Here is a 27,247-nt window from a genome sequence, read left to right as displayed (position 1 = left end):
GATTTTCAGGTAACATTACCCATTAATATCTCATGCAACCTAACATGACCATGCTAGATGCTAAATTAGTTGAGTCAGGCTATGTAAACATCAACTTTTCTTCTGATCAAATCAAGAACTGATTTAGACTGTTTTTTGTCAAATATCAGATTGACTTGGCTAAGTCTAACTTGTTGACCACTACGTGTCAACGACCCATAGCAGTAAACCCCATTTTTTCGCAAAAGGGATAGTGCCTGATCGATGTGTTCATGTCGTCCAGTTATCATCATCAGCTTGACCATCATCTTATAATGTAAACCCATTCTGCATGTGTATAATGTAAATAATCTCAGCAGATCTGTGTCTTGTATGTAATTACCTAGGTAAACCTACTTTTCTGGTGACGATCTACATTCCGGGAGGTTTTTTGTCTCATCGATACATTCTCGGATAGTTGACAGAGTTTTCCTTTAGCCTTATCCCAAAGTCGGAATGGATTTTGTTACTGGGATCTTAGAGGAGTCCTAGTGTTCTAGATCAAGTCTATGTAAAAGTGATTTGGGAATAATCCTAACTATTTGGTTAGGTTATTTTATTACAAATTGATTGGTCTGCTAGATTATATTTGTATTGCAGAATTGGGTAGTCTGCGAGGGTCTTTTGCAAATGGGTTTCCCCCTTGAGATGTAAAAAATGTAAAAAACATGATGTAAAGTGATTTGAGGTTTGGAAAAATGATTTATCCCCCCATACATTAATTAATTAAATTTTTTGGCCAAAATTCATTAAAATCCTAAGCCAGAAATTTAATTAATTTTAGGTCCTAGTAAATTTAAATTCTTCGGAGGCAAAATTTGTTGGTCCTTAAAAATAAAATTTTAAGAGGTCCAGGGACTAAGGTAAATTAATTATTTTGCTAAATTTTCATCCTTTGGTCCCTGACGTTAAGTCAAAGTCAAAATTTTGAGCAAATTAATTCAAAAATTTATTTTTTGAATTAATTAAAATGCATTTAATTGAAAAATTCGAATTTTTTCATGAATTTGGAATTTTGATGGATGAGATTAAAAGAAATTTTGACCCTCATCAACGGTCGAGATTGCTTTGACTAGGATCACTCGAACTAGCCGTTGGAGGATTTATCTTTAAATAGGAGGTCATTTGTCAGTCAGTGCATCTGATCTTTGATTGTGTGCTAAGAAAAAAACTCGTGTAAACTTTTTGGATAATAAAGAAAGACTTTGTGGTTAATTTTCGCTGGTGAAACTCTTCATGGAAATATTGTATGATGTATTATTTTCATGCGTAATTTCTTTTTTCCATTAATTATAGTTTCTGAAGAGTAATTTGAGTACAGGTATCTTGCTCAATCACTCGGATTTGAATAATAATCTAAATTCTGAATGTAATAGTAGGTACCTCTATTGCTCTGAGTTTTATTATTGTTTTCTCGCTCTATGTTGATGGTTGAATTGAGTTTTGCAGGAAAGTCTTGATTTTTAGATCATCGGGCGTTCAGGGAAGTTTTCAGTTGGACTAGCCAACTCCCGATCTGTGTTTTCTGAAGAGCCCAGCTTAATTTGATCCTGGGCTTATCATAAGATACTTTTTATGGGTGATACATGAGGGTTTTGAGATCAACACCACCTTTAAACTTTAAAATTTTTATTTTTTCTCTGCTAAATCAATAGATCTGGTTGTTGAGAGCCTCAGATTATCAGATTTGGGAGCGGTGTTGGACTCACACTCCCTACATCTGATAGATCTGCCATTCATGTACATAGATCTGTAATTATTTTTGGTTTCCTGACTTGGGTTTTTCTGAGGTTTTGTATATATTGTTTGGGTGTTTTTTGTTGTCTTGCAGCTACAGATTTGAGGAAGAAATCTGCATAGAGTCCAGATCAGATCTAGACCTCTGAGGTTCATTAAAATCATTTTCCAGGGTTATTATTCAGACATCTTGCAGTCCACGGTTTTAAATTTAAAACTTTTTAATCTGGAAATTTTTAAAAGGATTTCATTGTTAAATCTGAAGCAAGTGGATTCGCAGTTTTAAATTAAGACGTTTTGGGCCACCATTTTTGCAGATTGATTTGTTGCTTGGTTTTTGGGTTTACTGTGCATTTTCGAAATTTTTTTATAGCCATCGCTGCCATTATCTTTCTGCCTGTGATTTCCCCATATCTCCTCTCTTCACGCAGTCCATTACCTGCTGTCTCATTTTCCAGGTCTGCTGCCATACATCTGGGTTTTGCAGCTTCAAGTCTCTGCAATCTGCACCCTCCTCCATTGCTACCCATCTGCATATATTTCATCAAAACACTGCCTAAACCCTGCAATAGATCCACATTTAACCGTGGCTCCCTCCCTGCGTTTTCCCTTTCCATCCACGCTGTCTAGTTTCTCCCATCACACTTCTTCTCCATACACCATCACATTTTTTCTTTTGTTGCACTATCCCTGCGTCTGCCCTCATCTTTGCTACGATTCCATTAACCCCTCCATCATTGCATCATCACTTCTAGTTCATCAAACGCCTTAGCCATCAAGCAACCTCACATATTCGTCGATCAGATCTCTCTCACCCTTCACGTGTTCTGCCTCCAATCAAACCCTCGAAACTCGATCCAGCCTGCAATTATTCCTTTCTTGTCCGCAACCCTTATCTTCTCCATCGCTGCTCTGTCTGCAAGCACATCCTGCCCATTCGCAGACTCCCTTTCAGCCTCTGCTCCTGCGGCTCCCTCTTGCATCCTCAACGACAAACTCTCCAACCTCCTTCCTCCTCGACCTGCGTCCTCTCTTGCGCAGACTCCTGCAAACCCTCACACAGCTCCATTTCCGCTGCCTTCCCCTCTGCCAGTCCATTGATCCTCATCCACCGTCGAGTTCTCCTTCCGCTATCGAGCTTGCATACACAACAACAAGAAACATTCGACTTTCATGTTCATTGTTACATATGCGTTTGGTTTGTATATAGTTAGGTGGTAGCATATTTATTCTTTAATTTCATTTGAAATGCATTTTAGTTTGATTTTTTTTTCTTTTAGTTTGGTAATTTTCATTCAACATTTCGATAAAATTTTTTAGGTTTTTGTTTTTATTATTAATGATTTGATTTTTCTCATTTTTATTTTTGATTTATGATATTAAAAAGTCTAAAAAATTCTAAAACATTAAAAAATTCCTAAAAGTCCTAAAATGTAAAAAATCCTAAAGATTTAAAAAATCTAAAATTTTTAATTTTTTTGACTTTAAAATTTGGAATAAAATAAATTAAAGGATTTGCACTTTCACATTAAGTATTTTTAATGTGGCCTATGGCCCATTAAAAATCTATTTTATTGACCCTTTGATTTCTCATTTTTCACATTAAATTAAGTTCCTAAGGAATAAGTAAATTGTTTATCTGAAGTTCCTTAGTGTTATTTGGTGATTAAATGTATTTTTGATATTGTCAAGTGCGATTAATGTTTCAAAAGTTATATTGGCGATAAGAGAAAATTAATTAATTCTGGATCTTGGTCATTAATAAAAATTAGTTTAAATCTGGAATCGCTTTGCCATATCTATATGTTTATTTTGGATGACTTGTTATTACTTAGTCTATGGTTAATTCAATATAAAAGGCTCTGGTCTGTAGTCATTTATATCTTGTAATTGTGTTTTATCTTAATCCATTTGACGTAATTGACCAAGACTTGCTTTAAATTCATCAAGTTGTTCATCATTAAAATCTCCTAAAGCCCGTGTTCCACTGGCTTTCCCATCCATTTACATTAGGGACTATCCCCCTTGACTTGCCTAGGAGAGAGTCTAAACGGAGTGAGTAAGGATCAAGAGTGATAGCCTTACTCTGACTGTTGTCGCGGTGCTTAGACACTTTGTGCGACAACATTTTTTGGCGCCGTTGCTGGCGACCAATTTATTTGGCCTTAGCTCTACGACATACATCTTTCATCTTTCTATCATTCATGTTAGTTGGCAACGACAACATTTTTTCGCGCCGTTGCTGGGGATATTTTATTTTCAGTGTTTCAATGACATTTCTTCATCATTCTTCTCATTTCTCATATTTTCATTTGAGCTGGCAACGACAACATTTTTTGGCGCCGTTGCCGTTGATAGAGTTTTTCTATCCTTGGTTTCCTCGACATCGTTTTAATCTTCTCCTGGGCTACTCTACGACGCCCTTGAGTCAGCAGATATCCTCCTAGTAACAGAGACCCACGAGAGCCCAGTTCGGCCTCTCCCAGACATAACAGGGTACCAATGGCATTCAATATGTAGACAGGAAACAAGGAGCTCAGGGGGGGTCAGAGGGTCAGGGGGAGTAGTGTGCCTAGTCAAAGACGAGCTCAGAGACAGAGTCACAGTGGCAAATACAGATGAGTACGCCAGATACATGTGGATCCGAATCAGAACTGGAGCCCCACCCCTGACGGATATCTTTATTGCAGTTTGTTACTTCGCCCCAACCACATCTCCGTTTTCCATCCACGACGGTGTAGAAAGCGACCCCTTCACCAACATATACCCAGACATCACTAAATACTCAGCTGATGGAGAAATTATCATTATGGGGGACTTCAATGCTCGTACCTAGGATCATCAGGTCCCATTCCATGACCGGTCCGAGGATGTGTTTTGCACTAGGGGTGTTGATCTGGCTTCAGTAGGCTTGCAGAGGATCTCGGAGGACGCTTTGGGCCCCATCACAGCCTACGGTAGACATCTTTTGCAGTTGGGCGAATCACATGAGCTGATAATTTTGAACGGCCTCTCGCGCTTCCCAGAATCCCACTTCTTCACGTGTAGGCCTCATGGAGGAGGGGCTAGTGTGGTGGATTACGCCTTAACCGGTCGAACACTGCTCCCTTTTATCCGGAATCTCTCCGTATCACCCATCCCTCTAGCCGACCACGCACTGCTTTCACTTTCTCTTCAGTTTGATCCCCCCCGACCAACCCACCCCCCACCCCGATCCCCGGGCAGAACCATCTTCTATTTTGATGAGGCGACCCCGACATTTTCTCCTCCTCACTCCGACAAATCCTCCCCGACACGGATGACTTCTCCCGTCTCGAGACTGTTTCGGATAAGTACCATTGTCTCTCCTCGGCAATCTGGGAGTCAGCGCTTAAATCCTTTCCCCACTCCATTCGGACCACCTCGACCTCCCGCAAGACAGGAACTTCCCCTATGAACAAATGGTACGATACAGAGTGTAAACTCCTCCACCAGGATCTCCGCCAAGCCTTCCGTCAGTCCCTTCCCTCATACTCTGCCATCCAAAAGAATTACCGTCGCCTCCTCCGCCACAAAAAACGACAGTTCATCTCCCAACAAAGACGGGAGCTTTCCGCCCTCCTTACCCATTCCCCCAAGCAATTCTGGGGCAAGATCCTCCCCCGACGCTCTCCTTCTCCCGCTGATCTCGACCTAGTCTCCATGTTCTCACACACCTCCCGCCTTTACGACATTCCTGGACAGTCCCAGATCCAAGTCACATCTCCTCCCCTCTCCTGCCACCTGTTCACCGATAAAGATGTCAGGGAAGCCATCTGGGCGATGAATAGCAGCAAAGCAGCGGACGAGGAAGGATTCCAAGCCGAATTCTTCAAACAAGGCCTCCGACCCTTAGTCGGATACCTAACAGATCTCTTCAACCATGTGGTCGGAGAAGGGTTCCCCCCCATATGGTCCCACCATATTATATATCCCATCCATAAGTCTCGGGATACCTCAGACGCCAACAACTACAGGACAATTATGGTGGGTCATACATTCTCAAAACTCTATGCCACTATCCTTCATAGAAAGCTTTCCGGCGATTCCGAAGAAAGAGATCTCAGGGCCAGAGGCCAAGCTGGTTTCAGGCCAGATCATTAGACCATTGACCACATCTTTACACTCCGTGCTGTGATCGAGGAAGCACGCCACCGGTCCTCGAAGGTGTACTGCTGCTTTGTGGACTTCCGGAAGGCTTTTGATTCAGTCCCGAGAGAGGATCTTCTACAGCGACTCAAAGACATCAATACCTCAAACTCCCGGCTGACTGCTGTTATGCGTCTTTACGAGTCTGTCCTGGGCCGTCTTCGCACTGTGGGGGGACTATCTGAGTTCATTCGGAGCACGATTGGAGTTAAACAGGGGTGCCCGCTCTCCCCCACCCTATTTGGGATATATATTGATGAGCTCGAAGCCTTTCTGCGGGAACACATACAGGAGTCTGACAGTTTCTATCTTCATCAGGTTTTGATCTATATCTTACTCTTTGCAGATGACATTGCACTCTTATCCTCATCACCAGAAGGTCTCCAGAGGCAGCTGGATGCATTAGCCCTATTCTGTGATCTCCGGAAATTGACAGTGAACTTGAGTAAGACAAAGGTAATAGTCTTCAACGGGACGAAGAAGTCTCAGGATCTCCGATTTCTCTTCAAGGGAGAGAAAGTGGAGATTACCAATAGCTACACGTACTTGGGAGTACAGTTTTCGGGCCCCCGGTTCAGTATGCGGCCAGCTCTGCAACCTCGGATCAATAAGGGGTATGGCTCTCTAGCCATTTTAGAGAGACAATGTTTCCGCCATCACTTCCAGGACATCTCGTCAAAGTTGAGCCTTATGGACACCCTGATCCGACCCACGGTCCTGTACGGATCGGAAATTTGGGGCCCCTCCTTGCTTGAGTCAGATTGGGCAGCAGTTGAGAGAGTCCAAACCCTTCTCCTCCGTCGTATTATCCGTTGCAAGCATACTATCCCACAACAAATCATACTGGCCGAATTTGGTGCACAGCCCTTCCGCCTTGAGACAGCCTTCAGACTGGTCTCCTTTCTTCACCGAGCCTGGAGCTTCGCAGATACATTGAAAGGACACGACAGGTACCCTTATCTAGCCTACTGCTCTTCTGAGGCCATCGACCGCACCCAACCAGGAAAAGCCAAGTGTTGGTATACAGGGGTCTCGAAGTTCCTCGAGGCAGTTGGACTCCATATATATCATCTCCCCCCCTTTCGGTATTCCCTGAATGCCCCTAGAGGACTCCCCCCGGACAAGAACTAAATAAGATCATCAAGGAAGACATCTACAGGCAGTTTATCCAGGTCACATGGATTAACCCCCTGGGGGGCCTGCGCCCAAAGATGGCTTTCTATGCAGAGCACTTCTTGAGTATCAGAGACGGGCTTATAGTTCGCCCCCAGTACACGCTTTGACATTGGATGCATGCTCTTCGGATCCTCCTCAGGCAGTTCAGAGCTGGATCACATAGGCTTCGGGTAGAGACAGACCACTAGATAGAGAGAGTTGACAGGACTTGCCGGCTATGCCATACACAGGAGGTGGAAACCGAATGGCACTTCATCTTCGGTTGTACGATATATTATGAGATCAGAGGTCGCTACCACTGTCTGTTCAGAGGACCACAGAACCTATCCAACTTCTTCAGCTACACGGACCAGAGATGCATCACACTTTACATCCAGGAGACTCTTAAGCATCGGGAGCATATCCTCCAGCCTCCCGTCCGACCCAACACTACTCGTCAGATCACCTCTTTCTTCAGCATACTCCCCTCAGCCCGAGGAGTTAAGAGATCAACCAGTCCGAGTACCGATCAATCCGGCTCACACAGATCGACAGACCCTCGTTCAGTTAAGAGGAGAGGCCCCTTGCTTACGAGGGCCCAGCAGCAGAACCGTTCCAGGCATCTCCCCGAGAGGCGGCCCAGGATCGTTAGATCACGGAGACAACACAATGGGAGGCAACCAGCGCCCACCGCTTCAAACCAGCAAACCTTACTGAACTACCCACAGTTCTTTTCTCTCGGCCTCGGATGTTAGGAGTAGCGGACTCCCACATCCGCGTCCCCAGGGTCTTCTTCACCAGTGATCCTACGACGCAGTCTAGAGATCAACAGGCGTGGCCGGGATCGGAGCTCCATACGCTCTTCCCAACCCGCCTCGTTTTTAGTTTCTATCTTCCTTTCAGCATTTGTCTTTCTGAGGAGACCGATTGGTTCTCCTACTGGGCACGGCCCCTTATGTAACCGGCAGTCCCGTTGACCTACTTTGTGGTCATTCGTTGGACATTAATAAAATTATCTTATCTTATCTTATCTTATCATCTTTTCCGCCATTCATTAGCCTGTCAAGCGGCACAACATTTCCTGGCGTCATTTGATCTTTTCATCACCTTATCTTTCATCATCTCATTAATCTTTGCATCTGCAGTTTTAGCACCTGGACATTTCGATTCGTTTCTTGTTTGAGTGGCAACTCCACTTATTCATGCATTATATCTCAAACAAGAAACCCTCCTTTATATCCAGTTGTTTGCCTTTTGGATCTTAGAGCTAGATTCATGTTCAAGTGGCTACTCGACTTCTTTCATTTCTTACAAGAATTTCTACTAGAAGCTCGCTTCTTGTGGATCTATTGATTTTCTTGAGCAGGGGTCTCTCTTTTGCATCCATTTGGTCCTTTCTTATCCCTTTGAGCAAGTCATCATAGATGATTCGTTTACGCTATGTCATTTTATTGATTTTCTCCATGATATACCGGAAGAGGCCATTCATAAATTGCCTTTATTCTCGAGTGGTGAATTAGTCGTTGTTAGAAAGCATATATGCAAGTTTACTCATACAATAATCAAATATTGTAGTTCTCCCCAATATAAACATGAAGATGTCAAAATGCATCTATTTGCCTTTTCTTTAGAGGGTAATGCTTTGAATTGGTTTAATAATTGTCCTGAAGATTCTTTCGCTTCTTTACAAAACATCATCAATGCTTTTACAGATAGATATGTTTATCAAGGTAGCTCACCTTGTGCCCCTAAAATTATGCACCAGAATGAGAGTGATCTTGTAAAGAATCCAACTGTCAATGAAAGATTTCAAGAAAATTCTCCATATTAGAATGTGCCATCCAATTGTACCATTGCAAGACAAATCCATGCTAGTGGAAAAGCAGGAACAAGTTATCAAATCCGTGTTGACAGTAAAAGGGAGAATGATAAGCATCTTATAGAAGAACTAAAGTAGATGGTTAAAGACATGCAGTTTAGTCAAACAGAGTTGGCAAAAAATATGGAGCTTAATCAAGAAAAAATTATCACTAATTACATCAAGGATATGAGAACTTTGTACACTCAACTGGAAAAACGTGATGAGGAGATGGAAATCATGAAAATTAAACACTCCGATCATGTAACCAACGTAGTAACAAAGTTTGCTCAGAATATGGAGGATATGAGGACCGACATGCATAGTCAGTGTGCTAAGGAAATGGAAACCATGAAAGCTAATCATGACAGGGAAATTAATTCTATGCAAAGCAAGTTATTAGCCCTAGAGGAAAATATGACGATCATGGAATTTAATCATTCAAATCACGTGATTGCCATGGAAACAAGTTATCAAAAAGAAATAAGTTCGATTCAAAACAAATTGTCAACTATGGACGAAAAAATGACCATCATGAGATTCGATTATAATAATCAGTTAGCTATCATACAAGCAAAGCATGAGAAAGAGATAAATTCTATGCAACATTGCTTGATGACCATAAAAGAAGATAACGACAAAGTAATAAAAAATATGGAAGCTGGTTAGATATGTCTTCAGAATAAGTTATTGACCATGGAGGAAAGGCATCCCAAGGAAGACAGTGCTATGAAGGTTGAACACTCTACCCAGATGGATGCCAAAATCATACAGGTACATAAATTTCAACATCTATTAGAGGATGGAAGAAACAAGGAAACCTCGAGGGATCACAAGCCTCATTGTCTACTTCAACAATCTCCATCTTATTATGAGGAGGTCATTTCTTCCATTGAAAAGTTGCTAATTGAAGGTGACCTGAATAAAACAGAAATTGATAAGAATCAGATGCAAAATGAAGAAAGACATGTCATGCATATCCTACATACTTCATCTGAGAGTTTTGAAGCTGAATGTTCCACATCATCAGTGATACAACCCGCCACAAAAAAAAACACAAGAGAAAGAGAATGAGAAAGCAATTTGATGCATCAGATGGCCGTGAGCAGCTTTATTTTTGGATAGGAGAAAGTCCTACCGTATGCAGGATTGGACATGGCACATCAGAGAAACAACCAACAAATTTGCTTGTAAGCAAGCAAATGCTCAGTATGCACTATATTGAACACATGATGCCATGGGGCATCTTTGTATTGTATTTCTAACCTGATGCCCCGTTATTTCAGTGTTTTGTTTTGTAGTTATATTTGTGTTTTTCATGTTGTTAGACTAGTTAATAAATGAAGAGCTTATATCTTTCCTATGCTTAACGTTATATGATGATTTTTGGATGGACGCTACTTATGTTATGTTGTGTGTTTTTGGATGCAGATTCTGGATTCTCACATTCCTCTAGTGTAGCCATGTGTCCCCAAGTAGAGCCAGATGTTGACCACTACGTGTCAATGAGTCATAAAAGTATACCCCGTTTTCTCGTAAAAGGGATAGTGGCTGATCGATGTGTTCGTGCCGTCCAACTATCATCATCAGCTTGATCATCATCTTATAATGTAAACCCATTCTGCATGTGTATAATGTAAATAATCTCAATAGATCCATGTCATGTATGTAATTACTTAGGTAAACCTACTTTTCTGGTGACGATCTACATTCCGGGAGGTTTCTTGTCTCACTAATCCATTCTTGGATGGTTGGCAGAGTTTTCTTTCAGCCTTATCCCAAAGCCGGAATGGATTTTGTTACTGGGATCTTAGGGGAGTCTTAGTTTCTAGGTCAAGTCTATGTAATAGTGATTTGGGAATAATCCTAACTATCTGGTTAGGTTATTTTATTACAAATTGCTTGGTCTGCTAGATTATATTTGTATCACAGAATTGGGTAGTCTGTGAGGGTCTTTTGCAAATGGGTTTTCCTCTTTGAGATGTAAAAAATGTAAAAATCATGATGTAAAGTGTCTTGAGGGTTGGAAAAATAATTTATCGCTTTATACGTTAATTAATTAAATTTTTTGGCCAAAATTAATTAAAAACCTAAGCTATAAATTTAATTAATTCTAGGTCCTAGGTAAATTTAAATTCTCCGGAGGCAAAATTTGTCAGTCCTTAAAAATTAAATTTTAAGAGGTCCAGGGACTAAGACAAATTAATTATTTTGTTAAATTTTAAGCCTTTGGTCCCTGGGGTTAAGTCAAAGTCAAAATTTTGAGGAAATTAATTCAAAATTTTAATTTTTGAATTAATTAAAATGCATTTAATTGAAAAATTCAAATTTTCTCAAGAATTTGAAATTTCGATGGAGAGATTAAAAGAAATTTTGATCCTCATCAACGGTCGAGATTGCTTTGATGAGGATCACTCGAACTAGCTGTTGGAGGATTTATCTTTAAATAGGAGGTCATTTGTCAGTCAGTCCATCTGATCTTTGATTGTGTGCTAAGTAAGCAAAAAGCTCGTGTAAACTTTTTGAATAATAAAAAAAGACTTTGCGATTAATTTTCGCCAGTGTTACTCTTCATGGAAATACTGTAAGATGTATTGTTTTCATGCGTAATTTCTTTTTTCCATTAATTATAGCTTCTGAAGAGTGATTTGAGTACAGGTATTTTGCTCGGTCGCTGGGGTTTGAATAATAATATAAATTCTGAATGTAATAGTAGGTATCTCTATTTGTCTGAGTTTTATTATTGTTTTTTATCTCTATGTTGATGGCTGAATTGAGTTTTGTAGGAAAGTCTTGATTTTTAAATTATCGGGCATTCGGGGAAGTTTTCAGTTGGACCGGCCAATTTCCGATCCGTGTTTTCTGAAGAGTCCAACTTAATTTGATCCCGGGTTTATCATAAGATATTTTTTGTGGGTGATGCATGAAAGGTTTTGAGCTTAGCACCTCTTTTAGACTTCAAATTTTAATTTTTTTTTTTTTTTTTTTATATGCTAAATCGATAGATCTGGCTTTTGAGAGCCTGAGATTATCAGATTTGGGAGTGGAGTTGGACTGACACTCCCTACATCTAAATAGATCTTTCATCCATGTACATAGATCTGTAATTATTTTTGGTTTTCTGACTTGGGCTTTTGTGGGTTTTTGTATATATCGTTTGGGTGTCTTTTGTTGTCTTGTAGCTACAGATCCGAGGAAGAAATCTGCATAGAGTCCAGATCTAGGCCCTGGAGGGTAAGATCTGAACCTCTGGGGTTCATTAAAATCATTTTCCAGGGATATTATTCAGACATCTTGCAGTCCAAGGTTTTAAATTTATAACTTTTTAATCAGGAAATTTTTTAAAGGGTTTCACTATTAATTCTGAAGCAAGTGGATTCACAGTGTTAAATTAAGAGGTTTTGGGCCACCATTTTTGCAGATTGATTTGCTGCTTGGTTTTTGGGTTTACTGTACATTTTCGAAATTTTTTTACAGCCATCGTTGCCATTATCTTTCTGCCTGTGATTTCCTCGTATCTCCTCTCTTCACGCAGTCGATTACCTGTTGTCTCGTTTTCCAGGTCTGCTGCCCTACATCTGGGTTTTTCACCTTCAAGTCTCTGCAATTTGCACCCTCCTCCATTGCTACCCATCCACATATCTTTAATCAAAATGCTGCCTAAACTCTGCAACAAATCCACATTTAACCGTGGCTCCCTCCCTGCGTTTTCCCTTTCTATCCTTGTCATCCAGTTTCTGCCATTGCACTTCTTCTCCATACACCATCACATTTTTCTTTTGTTGCGCTATCCCTGCGTCTGCCCTCATCTTTGCTTCGATTCCATTAACCCCTCCATCGCTGCATCATCACTGCTAGTTCATCAAACGCCTTAGCCATCGAGCAACCTCACAAATTCGTCGATCAGATCTTTCTCACCCTTCGCGTGTTTTGCCTCCAATCAAACCCTCGAAATTCCGTCCAGCCTACAACTATTCCTTCCCTGTCCGTAACCTTTATCTTCTCCATTGCTGCTCTGTCTGCAAGCACATCCTGCCTATCCGTAGACTCCTCCCTTTCGGCCTCTGCTCCTGCGACTCCCTCCTGCATCCTCAGCCACAAACTCTCCAACCTCCTTCCTCCTTGACCTGCGTCCTCTCTTGCATAGACTCTTGCAAACCCTGACACAACTCCATTTCCGCTGCCTTTCCCTCTGCCAGTCTGTCGATCCTCATCCGCCATCGAGATCTTCTACCGTCGTGCCTGCATACACAAGAGCAAGAAACATTTGACTTTCACGTTCATTGTCACATATGCGTTTAGTTTGTATATATTTAGGTGGTAGCGAATTTATTCTTTAATTTCATTTGAAATGCATTTTAAGTTTGATTTTTTTTTTTTTAGTTTGGTAAATTTCATTTAACATTTCGATAATTTTTTTTAGGTTTTTGTTTCTTTCGATTTTGTTTTTATTATTAATGATTTGATTTTTCTCATTTTTATTTTTGATTTATGATTTAAAAAACTCTAAAAAGTTCTAAAACATTAAAAATTTTCTAAAAATCCTAAAAAGTAAAAAATCTTAAAGATTTAAAAAACATTTAAAAAATCTATTTTTTTTTTGGTGACTCTAAAATTTGGAATAAAATAAATTAAAGGACTTGCGCTTTCACATTAAGTATTTTTAATGTGGCCTATGGGCCATTAAAAATCTATTTTATTGACCCTTTGATTTGTTTTTCTCATTTTTCACATTAAATTAAGTTCCTAAGAAATAATTAAATTGTTTATCTAAAGTTCCTTAGTGTTATTTGGTGATTAAATGTGCTTTTTGATATTGTCAAGTGCGTTTAATGTTTCAAAAGTTATATTGGCGATAAGAGAAAATTAATTAATTCTGGATCTTGGTCATTAATAAAAATTATTTTAAATCTGGAATTGCTTTGCCACATCTATAAGTTTTCTTTGGATGACTTGCTATTAGTTAGTCTATGGTTAATTCAATATAAAAGGCACTAGTGTGTAGTCATTTATATCTTGTAATTGTGTCTTATCTTAATCCATCTGTCGTAATTGACCGAGACTTGTTTTAAATTCATCAAGTTGTTCATCATTAAAATCCCCTAGAGCCCATGTTCCATCGGCTTTTTTGTCCATTTATCTTAGGGACTACCCCCCTTGACTTGCCTAGGAGAGAGTCTAAACGGAGTGAGTAAGGATCAAGTGTTACATCCCTTACTCTGAGCGTTGTCACGGTGCCTAGACACTTTGTGCGACAACATAACCGACATGGATGAGTTTGATAACACTGCAAAAACACATTAGTAAAGTACACTAGGATGAGTACCTTTCATACTGAAGTAATCAAAGTTCTTCCTATGAAAGGTCATTTAAAAATCCCAGTTAACAAATTTGTGTTGTAAAATCTTTTGATTTTGTTACTTAATATTGAATTAGTGGATAACAAAAGTCCAAGCCACAATGCTTTTGAAAACACCATAAATAATCTTCCTAAATACTTGAAACTTTAGATTTAAACATGTTAACTCTATCATTTCTGCAATAGTCTTGCATAGATCTTCCATCTTGATTGTAGTTGAAGAATGCTTATTGTTTTATATGGTCAGGCTATAGTTCTATAAACATTTGGGATTTTCTTATAATCCATAGCATATGACTTTGAGAAGGTTATTTGTGCCTTTATTTATGCTGCTTATATCCATGTCGTCAGTACTGGACTTGTCAATTGATTGGATAACTTTATTATCGGATTTTCAGTGTCTACTTTTTAGAGCACTTCTAAATAAACCTTGTTGTCCTTGTGGCATGGTCTATATCTTTTAAACCTTATTTCCTTTTACAACACCTTTATTGTTCATTTCTTATATGCTACATTTTCCAATTTTGGCAGAAAGTTGAAGATGGGCAATCGAAGCATCAAAAATCAGAAGGTTTCATTCAGGATTATATTTGCTTTAGGATGCCTAGTGAAACTACTTCAAATGAATCCAGTATTTTGGTGATTGTACGGGGGTTCCCAAGAGCTAGAAATTTCCAGAGGACTCACTCAATGAAAAACGAAATTGAAGTAGTTGCTTTGTCTTTTGAGAACAGGTTTCACTGCACTGATCTAGCTCTATATAAGGTAACTGAGTGATACTACAGTTACTTGTGTAAAGTTCATCCCTTGCTTTATCTCTGCTGGCAAATATCTTTTGGCATCTCTTATTATCATTTATCATCCATTATTTTGTTTTAAATAGGAGGATCAAATAGTTTTACTACTAGAGGAAACATGCTCAACTGATGCGACAGCTGGAAATTCATGGTTGATGCTTCTTCCAATGAGAAATCTTCCATTTGTCCCACTTTCAGTTGTTCCATTATATGCTCCCGTTTTGGAAATATTCCATGCAGAGGTACAATAATTTACCACATTTTTCTCTTTGAATGTTTCCTTTTTGTTATATTATCTCTGGTATCAATGACTTTGTTATAAAAGTACTAAATGAATCTTGTAAAAGACATACTTTTAACGCTATGCATTGCATCATTGTTGTAACTTGAAACATGAACTATGTTCATGTAAGTGAATGTTTTCCAAAAGGCCCATGCATTATTGATGCTTGAAATCGTGCCTATCTGAAGCCATATCTTTATATATTAAACTTGGGTATTAAGAAACACAAAAATATAGAGTTTCCCTTCTTCCTGAGATAATATTGATTTCATTAGTAGAAATAAAGTTATTGAGAATATGGAGTATGAATCTCAATCATTTTATTATTTTAATTATCTATGGGTGGAAAATGTGCTGTTTTTATTTTTCTTGTAAAACAGAAACTTTTGTGGCATACAAGTATTCTTGAGACTTGCTCTATTACTATGCTTTGAAGACAATAACTTGGAAAGAATGAAAAAATTTAATAAGTAATCGATACTTATATTGCACCCACAGTAAAGACCATGTGAGGAAAAAACATTTATAGTGTTTGTTCAGGTTCTACAATTGGTGTATTTGTTAAAAGTTAAAACTGCAATGGCTATAACTATGCATTGAGAAGTCAATAAGGATCTGTGAGTATATATGAATGTTCGATACACTGCATGGAATCTACATAGCTTCTGTTCGAGAAAGATGGAACCAACATATTGGATGCTAGACATTGTTTTGTAAATGAAAACTAGGAAATATGTACCTAGAGTCATAAGTGTCAGTTATGGTGGTTGTGTGATATGCTTGTTTGAAGTGAACCCTATTACTTAATGTTGCATACCTTGAAATTGCTACATTTATGTTAAGTAGAACTGTAATAGGGATATGAAATATATTGGATATCATAAGCTGAAATGATTTTCAGAATACAGTGTAGGGTGTACAATTATCATTATAATACTTCTCAGCGAATAAATTTGACTCTTAGTTGTAATTATTATTATTGTAGATTAATTATATTATGACAATCTTAGCCATCCTTCTCCTCTTCACGAGTTTCATTGACTTGGAAGAATAATTTAAAAATTCTATTGTCCTCTTGACATTAAAATAACATATTATTCTTCGATATTATGTTTTTGTTGTTTATATATTTCTCAAAATATCATTGAAAAGTTAATAGAAAAGGCAATTCCCTTGTTTTATTGATAGTGTTGTACCAAGTGTTGCACTTTTCATGATGTTATCTGAATTATTGCGATAGTATCACCAAAACAAACCTTGGTGATAATATTGCCACTATAGATCACTATAAATTCAATTTTTGAAATTATTGTGATAATTTAAGTAGTTGTTGCAAATTATTGCCCTGCTCCCTTTTTTTCTGGTTTAACTTCCAATTTCTGGTTTTAAAACCTCATTTTTCAAATATTGCGAAGGGGGATTGAGCTTTGAGGCTATTGTGACCGTTTTCCATAAAAAAAACGAGGGAAATCTATAGTTTTCATTGCTATCTTTCCCTTTTTGAATGTGGTGTTTAACACTTACGTTGTTAGGGTATTTTAAATGTAGCATTCTCGAAGTTTTTTGTCGATTTGGATTCTAAATTTCCTCCATTTTTTGTCCCATTGGTTTACAAATTTAATCAATGCTCTGTTAGTTTTTGGTAGCATCGGAAGTTCTCTAGCCTTGAAAATTGGTGGAGAGGCTAAGGCGCATGAGTTCTAAAGAACCCAGAAAGCGCTTGGTGAAATTCCACCCAGATTGTATTTTATTAAAATAATTAGTATTTTTAATGGGATTCCTAAGTCTAAACTGAGGAAAATATTAATCTATTATCTACTAAAATAGAAACTAGAAAAGACAAGTAAATCTATTATCTATTATTAATGCTTGGGCCTCTTGCTGCGACAAGAAATGATTAATTTTTTGGTCTTGTTGGAAAATCAGGATCTTTGTCATTAATACCACCCTCTAAGCATTAATATCCAGAGGTATCTTTGTCATTAATATCACCTTTCCTAAGCATTAACATAAGATAGAAAAAGCATAGCATGTCTGTTGATTTGTAGTAGCATTAGATGTGCTCTAGCCATGAAAATTGGTGGAGAGGCTAAAGCACATGAGATCTCCAAAACTTAGAAATCGTTTGTAGAGATTCTACCCGAATGAGGAGATATTAAAATAATTAATATTTTTAATAGGGTCCTAAGTATAAACATAGGAAAATTAAAATATTAATGTGTATTAATATAATTTTGGGTTAGAAGGTTCCAAGAGACAAGGATCAATCCAAATCTAATCTTAGCCATTGTTTAGGGACTTAATCTCGGTTGTTGAAGACTCAACAGGAAAAGTATAAGAGGAGGCTTGAGGGTCAATTGGAGATGCACCAAATTGATCAATCAGTTTGATTTTCTAGAGCAGGGTGTTGTTGAGAGAATCGCGCTAGTGATCTGTTACAACGAGGGGCAGTTCGACATGAGGCTGAGAATACATAGCAGAGAGGCAGAGATAGTGCCAGAGAGACAACGCAAAGCCTGGAGAGGCTGACGCAGAGGCAACTGGGAGCTACGCAAAGGTTGAAGAGGCCAGCATGGGTGACACAGAGGGTTTGAGAGCTAACGGAGAGAGCCAAGGCGCTGACACAAAGGCTTCAGTAGCTATGTAGAGACTATCAGAGTTGATGCAAGGCCAAGAGATTTTTCGTGGGGTAGACTGAGTGTTGGTGAGCTGGGAAGGGTGACGCAATCCTTGCAGAGTGACGCGGAGTAGTAGAGAAGCTTGGAGCAGCTTTCACTGTCCAGCTAAGGAGCTGCTGTAGTTGCTGTGGGATCGTTCATCCGGTGACTGATCAACCAGAATATCTGTCTCTGAGGAGAGGTTCTTCTGCTAAGGGCATTCTCTGTTGGGTGAGCCATTTCTGGCACTGTATTTGTATTCAAAAACTGCATAATAATAAAACCCTAATATCTGCTGCATAAGTTTTGCGCATTGGGTTTTTACGGGGATGATTTTCCAAAAATAACAGTGTCCCTTGTGTGTTTGTCTCAGTTATTTTAGTCCCTGATTTGTATATGAGTTAAGGCCACATTTGTGTTTATTTCAATATTTATATTTATAAATAACTTGTTAATGGAATGAACAAGTAGGAGAAGTTAAACCAGATAATGCAGGTTGGATTTCTAACGTGTCAGAATTTGAAATTTCAACATGGTATCAGAGGGTTGCAGATCACAGGAGAACTGAAGGCACTAGCAGTAATCTGAAGAATTTACATCAGTAGCAACGGTCTCGAGAGACAACGTTGTTCTTGAGTAGAAGAAACTAGAGAGGAAGTGACGCAGAGCCTGCATCATCGTTTCGAGCTAGGAGGAGGGTCAACGCAGAGGCAAAGAGGGGCAGATCAGACCTACGCAGTGCCCAGTCATCTTTCTTAGCTAGGAAGGATCAACGCTTTGGCCAGGAGGAGAAGATTCAGCCTTTGCCGGGATTGCACAGAGCCTGAAAGGCTTTGTTTCTAAAGTTGCCCGAGCTTGGGGAGCTCTGGGCAGATTGTCATTTGAGGAGATGGTAGGACGTTGTTTCTGTTGAAGTAGAACAATGTCTAGGGAGGCAGGACCAAGGTAGAGGGAGTCACTAGCTCGACGGATTTCTAGCCAGGGAATCTAGATCCAAGTTGCAGTTGCAAGGAGGATTGGAGAGGAACGGTTCGACAACTGGCCAAAGGATTTGTAGGAGGGAAATCAAGACTTAAGAGGGATATTTCTAGGAGGGGAGTTGAGACTCAGAGGGAGTCCAGAAGAGCTGAAATGGCAGTGAACGGACTGAGGGATCAGGATTGGTTGGATGGGGCTTCCAACTTTGTCATCTGGAAGGCCAGGATCCTGGCAACCCTGGATCGACATCGCATCAAGGACTTTGCCTTGAAAGTAGTGGCTATCCCAGTTGACCCAGCTGAGAATGAGAGGTATGAGGATGCAATGGCGAGGGCAAAGTGCATGATCCTAGACGGGGTCAAAGATCATGTCATACCACATATTGCTGAAAAGAACACAACAAAGGAGATGTGGGACACCTTAATCACCTTATACCAGGGCTCTTCCGTGCAACGGAAGATGCTATTGGAGAATCAGATGCGGTCGTATCAGATACAGAAGGGAGAGAAGATAGATCCATTCCTTCTCAGGTTGCAGGAGATTTGCAACCAACTTACTTCTGTGGGGTCTACACTGGATCCAGAATTTATGGTCAGGACTGTCCTGGATGCAGTCTTCGAGGAGTGGGAGACATTTGTCCAAAGTATTTTGGGCAGGGATACTCTTCTCGGTTAGGAGGAGATGTGGGCAGCTCTTCGCCAGGAAGAGATCAGGAGGATGACTAAGGCGGGGAGTAGTGGCAAGGGAGGTTGAATCAAGAAAGAGGAGGAGGAGGATGCGGCTCTAGCATCTGCGGGACAACAAGGGAAGAGGAAGAAGAAAGACATCTCTAAGGTAAAGTGCTTTCGTTGTGAGGAGCTGGGACATTATGCATCCTAGTGTCCCAGGAAGAAAAACAAGGGAGAGGCTTCCGATTCAAAGGCAGCTCCAGCTAAGGCAAAAAAAGAGGTCGAGACTGATGATGATTGTGCCATGAGTGTTCATGCACCTCTAGAGAAGAGGTGGGGTGACATCGGGTTGTAGTCAGGAGGACTACATACTAGGGGCAGGATCCTTGAGGTGCCCAAACTCTTGGATCATATCTACTACGGGATGTTGGAATTTCTAAGTTTAACCCGTTAGAAATTCTTCCTGTACTTTCTGGTTTATTTCTTCCTACTTGTTTAATTACTTAACAAGTTATTTACCATGTAAATACTGAAAATAAACACAAGTACAGTATCATCATCTATAGATCATCAACTGAAAGAAAACAACCACACAAGTGACATCGTTATTTTTGGACCAATGTCCCTGGAAAAAACAGAATGCGGGAAAACCGGTTTAGCTATTTAGAGGGTTTTATTATTATGCAGTTTTCAGAATACAACCAAGGTGCCAGAAATGGCTCACCCAACAGAGAAAGCCATCGACAGTAGTACCTCTCCTCGGAGACAGATATTCCGGCTGATCAATCACCGTATGAAAGATCCCACAACAACAATTGTAGCTTCCACTGCTCTGCGTCACTCTGATAGGGATTACGTCACCCTTCCCGTCTCACCAGCACAGTTTTCCCCACGAAAATCTTCCCAGCACTGTCTCTTGGCCGTGCGTCAGCTTTGCTAGCCTCTGCACAACTACTGAAGCCTCTGCGTCACTTACGCTGGCCTCTTCTGGCTCTGCACAGTCTCCCAACTACCTCTACATAGCACCCAGCTGCCTCTGAGTCAACTTCTCCAGGCTTTGCGCTCTCTCTGGTACTAACTCTGCCTCTCTGCAAGTATTCACTGCCCCTCGCTGTTGATCACTGTTTCACTTTTGCTTAGCAACCCCGCTCTAGTAAAATGGATGACTGATCACTCTGGTGTATTCTCCAATTGCCCCTCAAGCCACCTCTTATACTTTTCTCGTTGGTCCTTCAATGGCCGAGATTAAATTTCTAATCAACGGCTAAGATTAGATTTGGCTTGATCCATGACTTTTGGAACCTTCTAACCCAGTTTTATATTAATACCTCTGTTACACGAGAACCGTTCCCTAGAGGTGGGAAACCTGTTCCATTGGTTCCCGCATTCCCGAAAGCTTTGGAATTGTATGGAACGTTCCCTTTTTAGTGGGAGCGTCAATGGGAGCTTGGGAAAGTTCCGGGAGGTTTGAAGACTATTTTTTTTGGAGTTTCGGCGTTCCCTAGGGTTGGGGAATACAAAACCTGTAGACAAATATGTTGAACTACCCACAAAACATGAGCCTTTGTTGAAACCTCCGTAGGAAGAAAGGCCAAAGACATCCTTAACACCGATATCCTTAATTGAGAAACTGGAGCAATCTCTTGATGAGTTAAGGAAGTGTGTGACACCTCAATGTAAGGGCGATATCTAGGATGTCATGCCGATGAGTATTTATTTTGTTGTTTATGTATATATATCACAGAAGATTGTGTGCATATTGTATGTGGTAGTCAATGCTTAACCATTAGAGTTGCTTTACTTTTTCTCTTAAGAATAACTAGAGAAACATAGGTAAAATTGTTCCTTTGTATTTTTAAGGCAGATTGTTTCAAAGACTGGTCATGTGTCAGAGAACTCATAATGAACTTGACATTTTAATATTTTATATATATAAAAGGGAGAGACTCAGGGAGAGGGACACCCAGAGAATATATTTATATATAAGAGAGATTATATATTTAAATTGATTTTAATATTTGAATATTTTGATTTAATATTAATTTTGATTATTATATAAATTATATAATTAAAAATATATTTTTAATTTTTTTATTATATAATATTACTGCTCCCGATTAGCCGTTTCCTGTAAATTTTGGGGAAACCTCTAGCCATTCCTGACACCCGTACCCAAGTTCCCAACGTTCCCACGTTCTAGAAACTCATGCAACATAGATTAATACCCATTAATATTTTATTTTTTCTAAGTTTAGACTTAGGAATTCCATTAAAAATATTAATTATTTTAATATCTCTGAAACCAGTTAGAATCTGCCCAAACCATTTATGGGTCTTGGAGATCTCCTGTGCTTTAGCCTCTCCACCAATTTTCATGGCTAGATCACATCTGATGCGACCCCAAATCAACATGGGATCCCTTAACGATAATAGTAGGATGACAGGGGTCGGGTGGAGCAAATTATAGTGGAGTAGCAAGGCAATGCTTGGATGCAAAAATCTGAAGCAGTGCAGTGGAGGTTGCAGCACTGCGAGAGGCACGAAGGTATATGCAACAATGCAATGGCGGCAGAGGGAGCACATGATAGCAGCAAAGGCAGCTTCAGTTTCACGAGGCTTCCCGACTGACTGGGATGTCAGTATTTGGGAGAAGTTAGTTACCTACTTCTCGGTAACTGAGTTGTAGTGTAGCAGTTAGCAGTGGCAGTGCAGAGGACAACATGGGCAACATATTGAGAGGGAGCTTCAGTACAGATGTAGCAGTGGCAGTGGCAGTGTCATGGGCAGCAGTACAGGAAGCAGTAGTGCAGATGATGTGAGGTAGCAGGAAAAGCATCAACATAGGTACTAGTGTAGAGGATCAATGCGATGTTTTAGTTATGGAGCATTACTAGAGAACATTCCTCGCTAAGAGGGAGTGTTGATTTGTGGTAGCATCGAGTGTGCTCTAGCCATGAAAATTTGTGGTGAGGCTAAAGCACATGAGATCTCCAAAAGCTAGAAATCGTTTGGAGAAATTCTATCTGGATGAGGAGATATTAAAATAATTAATATTTTTAATGGGGTCCAAAGTATGAACTTAGGAAAATTAAAATATTAATGTGTATTAATATAATTTTGGGTTAGAAGGTTCGAAGAGACGAGGATCAAGCCAAATCTAATCTTAGCCGTTGATTAGGGACTTAATCTCGGTCGTTGAAGACTCAACAGGAAAAGTATAAGAGGAGGCTTGAGGGTCAGTTGGAGATACACCAAATTGATCAGTCAGTTTGATTTTCTGGAGCAGGGTTTTGCTGAGAGAATCGAGCTAGTGATCTGTTGCAGCGAGGGGCAGTTCAGCATAAGGCCGAGAATACATAGCAGAGAGGTAGAGATAGTGCTAGAGAGATAGTGTAGAGCCTGGAGAGGCTGATGCAGAGGCAGCTGGGAGCTACGCAGAGGCTAAAGAGGCTAGTGTGGGTGACGCAGAGGGTCTGAGAGTTGACGAGGAGAGCCAAGGGGTTGGCGCATAAACTTCAGTAGTTGTGTAGAGGCTAGTAGAATTGACGCAGGGCCAAGAGCTAGTGCTGGGAGATTTTTCGTGGGGCAGACTAAGTGCTGGTGAGTTGGGAAGGGTGATGCAGTCCTTGCAGAGTGACGCAGAGCAGTAGAGAAGCTTGGAGCGGCTTTCGCTGTCCAGCTAAGGAGCTACTGTAGTTGCTGTGAGATCGTTCATCCGGTGACTGATCAACCAAAATATCTGTCTCCGTGGAGACGTACTTCTGCCAAGGGCATTCTCTGTTGGGTGAGCCATTTCTGGTACCCTAGTTGTATTCAGAAACTGCATAATAATAAAACTCTCATATTTGCTGCACTGGTTTTCTCGCATTGGGTTTTTTCCGGGGACGATTGTCCAAAAATAACGGTGTCCCTTGTGTGTTTGTCTCAGTTATTTTAGTTGTTGATCTGTATATGAGTTAAGGCTGCATTTGTGTTTATTTCAGTATTTATATTTATAAATAACTTATTAATGGAATGAACAAGTAGGAGAAATTAAACCAAATAATGCAATAGGGATTTCTAATGTGTCAGACTTAGAAATTTCAACAATGTCAAGTAAATATTTTGTTCGAGTGATGCGTACATTTTTAGGAGGGTAACGATAGAGGAGTTCGACAACCAATGTCACTAACATCAAGGTACATAGAGGGATTGGTGCTCTTGATTAAATACGATTTCCATAACCTAATACATGACAAAATCCAATGGGAACATTGCAATGCCCCAATCTTGAAATCCTGGAAAACTGATAAGTCTGCTGGATTTTGAATGAAATCTAAAATTCTACTTTCTCCATATGAAATCCAATGAGGTTGAAACCACTCAAACATCCTGAGTCATTTCTCAGTAATGTTAAAAATTTAAGTAAAATGATGAAAATGAGGATTAAGGAGAATGTAACTTTTACTTTAAGAATTTAACAATACCATGAATCAGATATCAATACTAGGGCCATAGGCTTGATCATTAGGTTTCCCCACACAAAACTTATTTGTTTCTTTGAAAAAAATTGCATTCAGAATATTGCTGCAACTTTTTTTTTGCAAAAAAGACTTAACGCTCCTGAAAAACTAGGGAGCGTTTTCTTTTTGTCGGGAGCGATTTCGGGAGTGTGCTCTCGAGTTGCTCCCACTTGGAGCGCGAATTGGGAGCGGGGGCGTGTGGGGGGGGGGGTGTGCTCCGCCATAACGCTGATATGGTTAACGCCATCAATTAATCCCCAAAAGGATATAAGAGCCCCAGCTATGAGAAAGCTAGAACAATGTTATTAGAAAGAGAAAAAGCAAAAGTTCAAAGAGATTTGACACGTGTTACATATGAGTGGGTGGATTGTGGGGTATCCATTGTATTAGATGGGTGGACAAATGTTAGAAACCAACATTTGATAAATGTTCTTGGTGTTTCTTCTAGTGGTGCAGTGTTTATCACATATCCTGACTCCTCCGCTATGAGTGCAACTGCCCAAAACATTGTAGATATCCTATTGCAATCACTCAAAGATGTTGGTCCTAATAATGTGGTTCAAGTGATCACTAATAATGCAACGAATTGTAAGGCAACAAGAAAAATTATTGAAAGTACTTATCTACTCATCTTTTGGTCTGGGTGCTTGGTGCACACATTGAACCTTTTAATGCATGATATTGTGAAGCATAAAGAATGTGGATGGATTAATGAGCTTTATAAGAGAGGGAAACAACTCATTAAATTCTTCACAGGGCATACAAGGGTAAACTACTTTTATGGCACTTACTCCAAGCTGTAGTTGCTTAAACTTGCAAAAACAAGATTTGGTAGTTGTTACCTCACCTTTAGGCGGCTAGTGAAGGTGAGACAGGCTTTAACTAATATGGTGACCTCTGAATCATGGGAGGAAATTAACACTGATAGAGATGGTGCTAATGTAGCCAAGGACACTATTCTTGACAGTTACTTTTGGTCACAGATTAAATATGTTTTGCAATTCACCAAACCAATTTATTACATGATCAAGTTTGCAGATTTAGATCGACCAATAATTGGGGAGGTGTATGAGCAAATGGATAACATGTTGGGGCAGATTAAAGACATTGTTGAGCCTAGAGATATCACCTTGTATAATTATATTCGTGCAGAGGTGGAAAAATGACAGGATATGCTAATCATTCAATTGCATGCCTCAGCATATGTTTTGACACCTAAATACTATCATCCATCATGGCTTTCAACACCAACACCTGGGGGGGGAGCAGGAAAAAACCACACCTAGATCCAGAGGTTCTATCTAGTTATATGAAAGCATTGGATAAATTAGTCCCTGATGAGGAGGAGGTTGCCATGGTACGGAAACATGTGAGCAACTATTCACTTAACACTGGTCCATTTGGGAGCATGCATGCAATTAGAGATCGAGAGAATTTTTTGTCTCTTGAGTGGTGGAACATGCATGGAGGTGCTACTCCACTTATACAAACTTTGGCATTGTGGGTGCTATCACAGGTCGTAAACACTTCTTCTGCAGAGAGGTGTTGGAGCTCTTATTCTTTCATCCACAGTGTTAAAAGGAACAAGTTAAATTTAGACTGGGCATAGAGCTTGGTTTATGTTCACTACAACTTGTGGTTGTTGTCCCATTACTGTGATGATGCAAAGACTAATAAAGACCTTAAGGTTTGGGACAAAAATCCAGAGGAGCCCAATTTGGAGGATGGAGTGTTGCGATTAGAGTAATTGGAGGATGCTCTTATCTAGGATGATGATGAACGCGCTGAGATGCCACCCCCATTCGGTCCCTTGGTTCCCAGGGTCCATGCTTCAACACCAACAGCAGGGGCTTCATCTTCATTAGTTCCACAATCACTGCCACAATTTCCAGAGTGCCATCTTCTTCATTGCCTCCACGTGGAGGCTGACATCCTGTTCATGGTGGAAGAAGGAGAGATTAGTAGATATATTCACAATTTACTACTTTTGTCATAGATTAGACTTGTAGACTCTTGTTGTGAATTTGAACGGTTTTGTCTTACTCTTCCTAGTTCAGTGTGTACTTGAGTCTTGGTGGTGGCCAAGTGGCCTTTTTTGTAAACATTATTATTGAATTTTGGACATGACTCATGTTGACAGTTGCTCACTTGCTAGATACGTTACTTGAATGTTTGATGATTTTATCTTCTAAATGTTTTATGTTTTATGATATGCTTAAAAATTTGATGTGTGTTTGTAATTGCTAGAATCTAGATGGTTGATGCTCGAATAATCAATCATTGATGTTCAATGTAATCTTGGATGCCATATTCTTGATTTATGTAAAAATATGCATGTTTTTGTGTCTTCTACAACTAATTTGGTATTTGGTATGTTTTTATTTAATATAAATGCAAAAAAATATAATATATAGTAGATGCTTTGCTTCCTATATTTTTGAGAAATGACGCTTCCGCGTCCCTGCTTTCAAAAAACGTCACCACTTCATCCCCGCTTCATGCAATGTTGATCTAGCAACACCAAAGGCTCAACAACAAGCTAGCATCAACGCCAAGTCATACCACATGCTATCAAGGAGATAAACGAACTATCCATCACACAAACTCCACTTGCATCCAACAATCCAAGTCTAGCTCTAGGGTTTCATCCTACAAACCCTAGGACTTTCTCATCCAAGACTTCAATACAGGTCGTAACCCACAAGTCTTCTCTAGGGTTTACTAACACTAAGTCTTCCAATTCTTGTACCACACAAGAATAAAGACTCCAAGATGAATACATCGATATTAAAAGAACATACTTTAATACAATTGTTATGATAGGCTCTCTTCTCGCTTTATATAAAAGTAGGTGAGGGAGGCTTTCTCCTTAGCTACCTCTGGTTTTGGAGTAACTTGCTTTTAAAAATTGTAACACTGTATTCCATTCTAAGACTTGGCACCAATTGACAAGAAATCAAAATCTAGTCAAGCTGCTGAACACTTGTCTCTTAGGCTGACTTCAATGGCTTCTCTTTCAACAATGCTCTGATACCATGTTGAATTGTCTACAAGAAGCACAATAGAAA

General features: G+C 39.7%; 1 protein-coding gene across 1 annotated transcript in view; it reads left to right on the top strand.

Moving 5' to 3' along the window:
• Positions 1-27,247, top strand: part of APC4 (Transducin/WD40 repeat-like superfamily protein) — a 465,104-nt gene that overhangs the window by 350,786 nt on the left and 87,071 nt on the right. Inside the window, exons 16-17 of the mRNA XM_089373770.1 lie at positions 14,826-15,059; positions 15,178-15,333. Of these exons, the coding sequence (XP_089229896.1) occupies positions 14,826-15,059; positions 15,178-15,333 (390 nt within the window). The remainder of the gene's footprint in view (positions 1-14,825; positions 15,060-15,177; positions 15,334-27,247) is intronic.

This window comes from Pinus tabuliformis, chromosome 8, assembly GCF_031772625.1.
Source record: "Pinus tabuliformis cultivar Carrire ecotype Pingquan chromosome 8, CPIR1, whole genome shotgun sequence".
Taxonomy (NCBI): domain Eukaryota; kingdom Viridiplantae; phylum Streptophyta; class Pinopsida; order Pinales; family Pinaceae; genus Pinus; species Pinus tabuliformis.
Note: the sequence above shows the minus strand (reverse complement) of the source record. Positions and strands in the feature narration are given on the sequence as shown.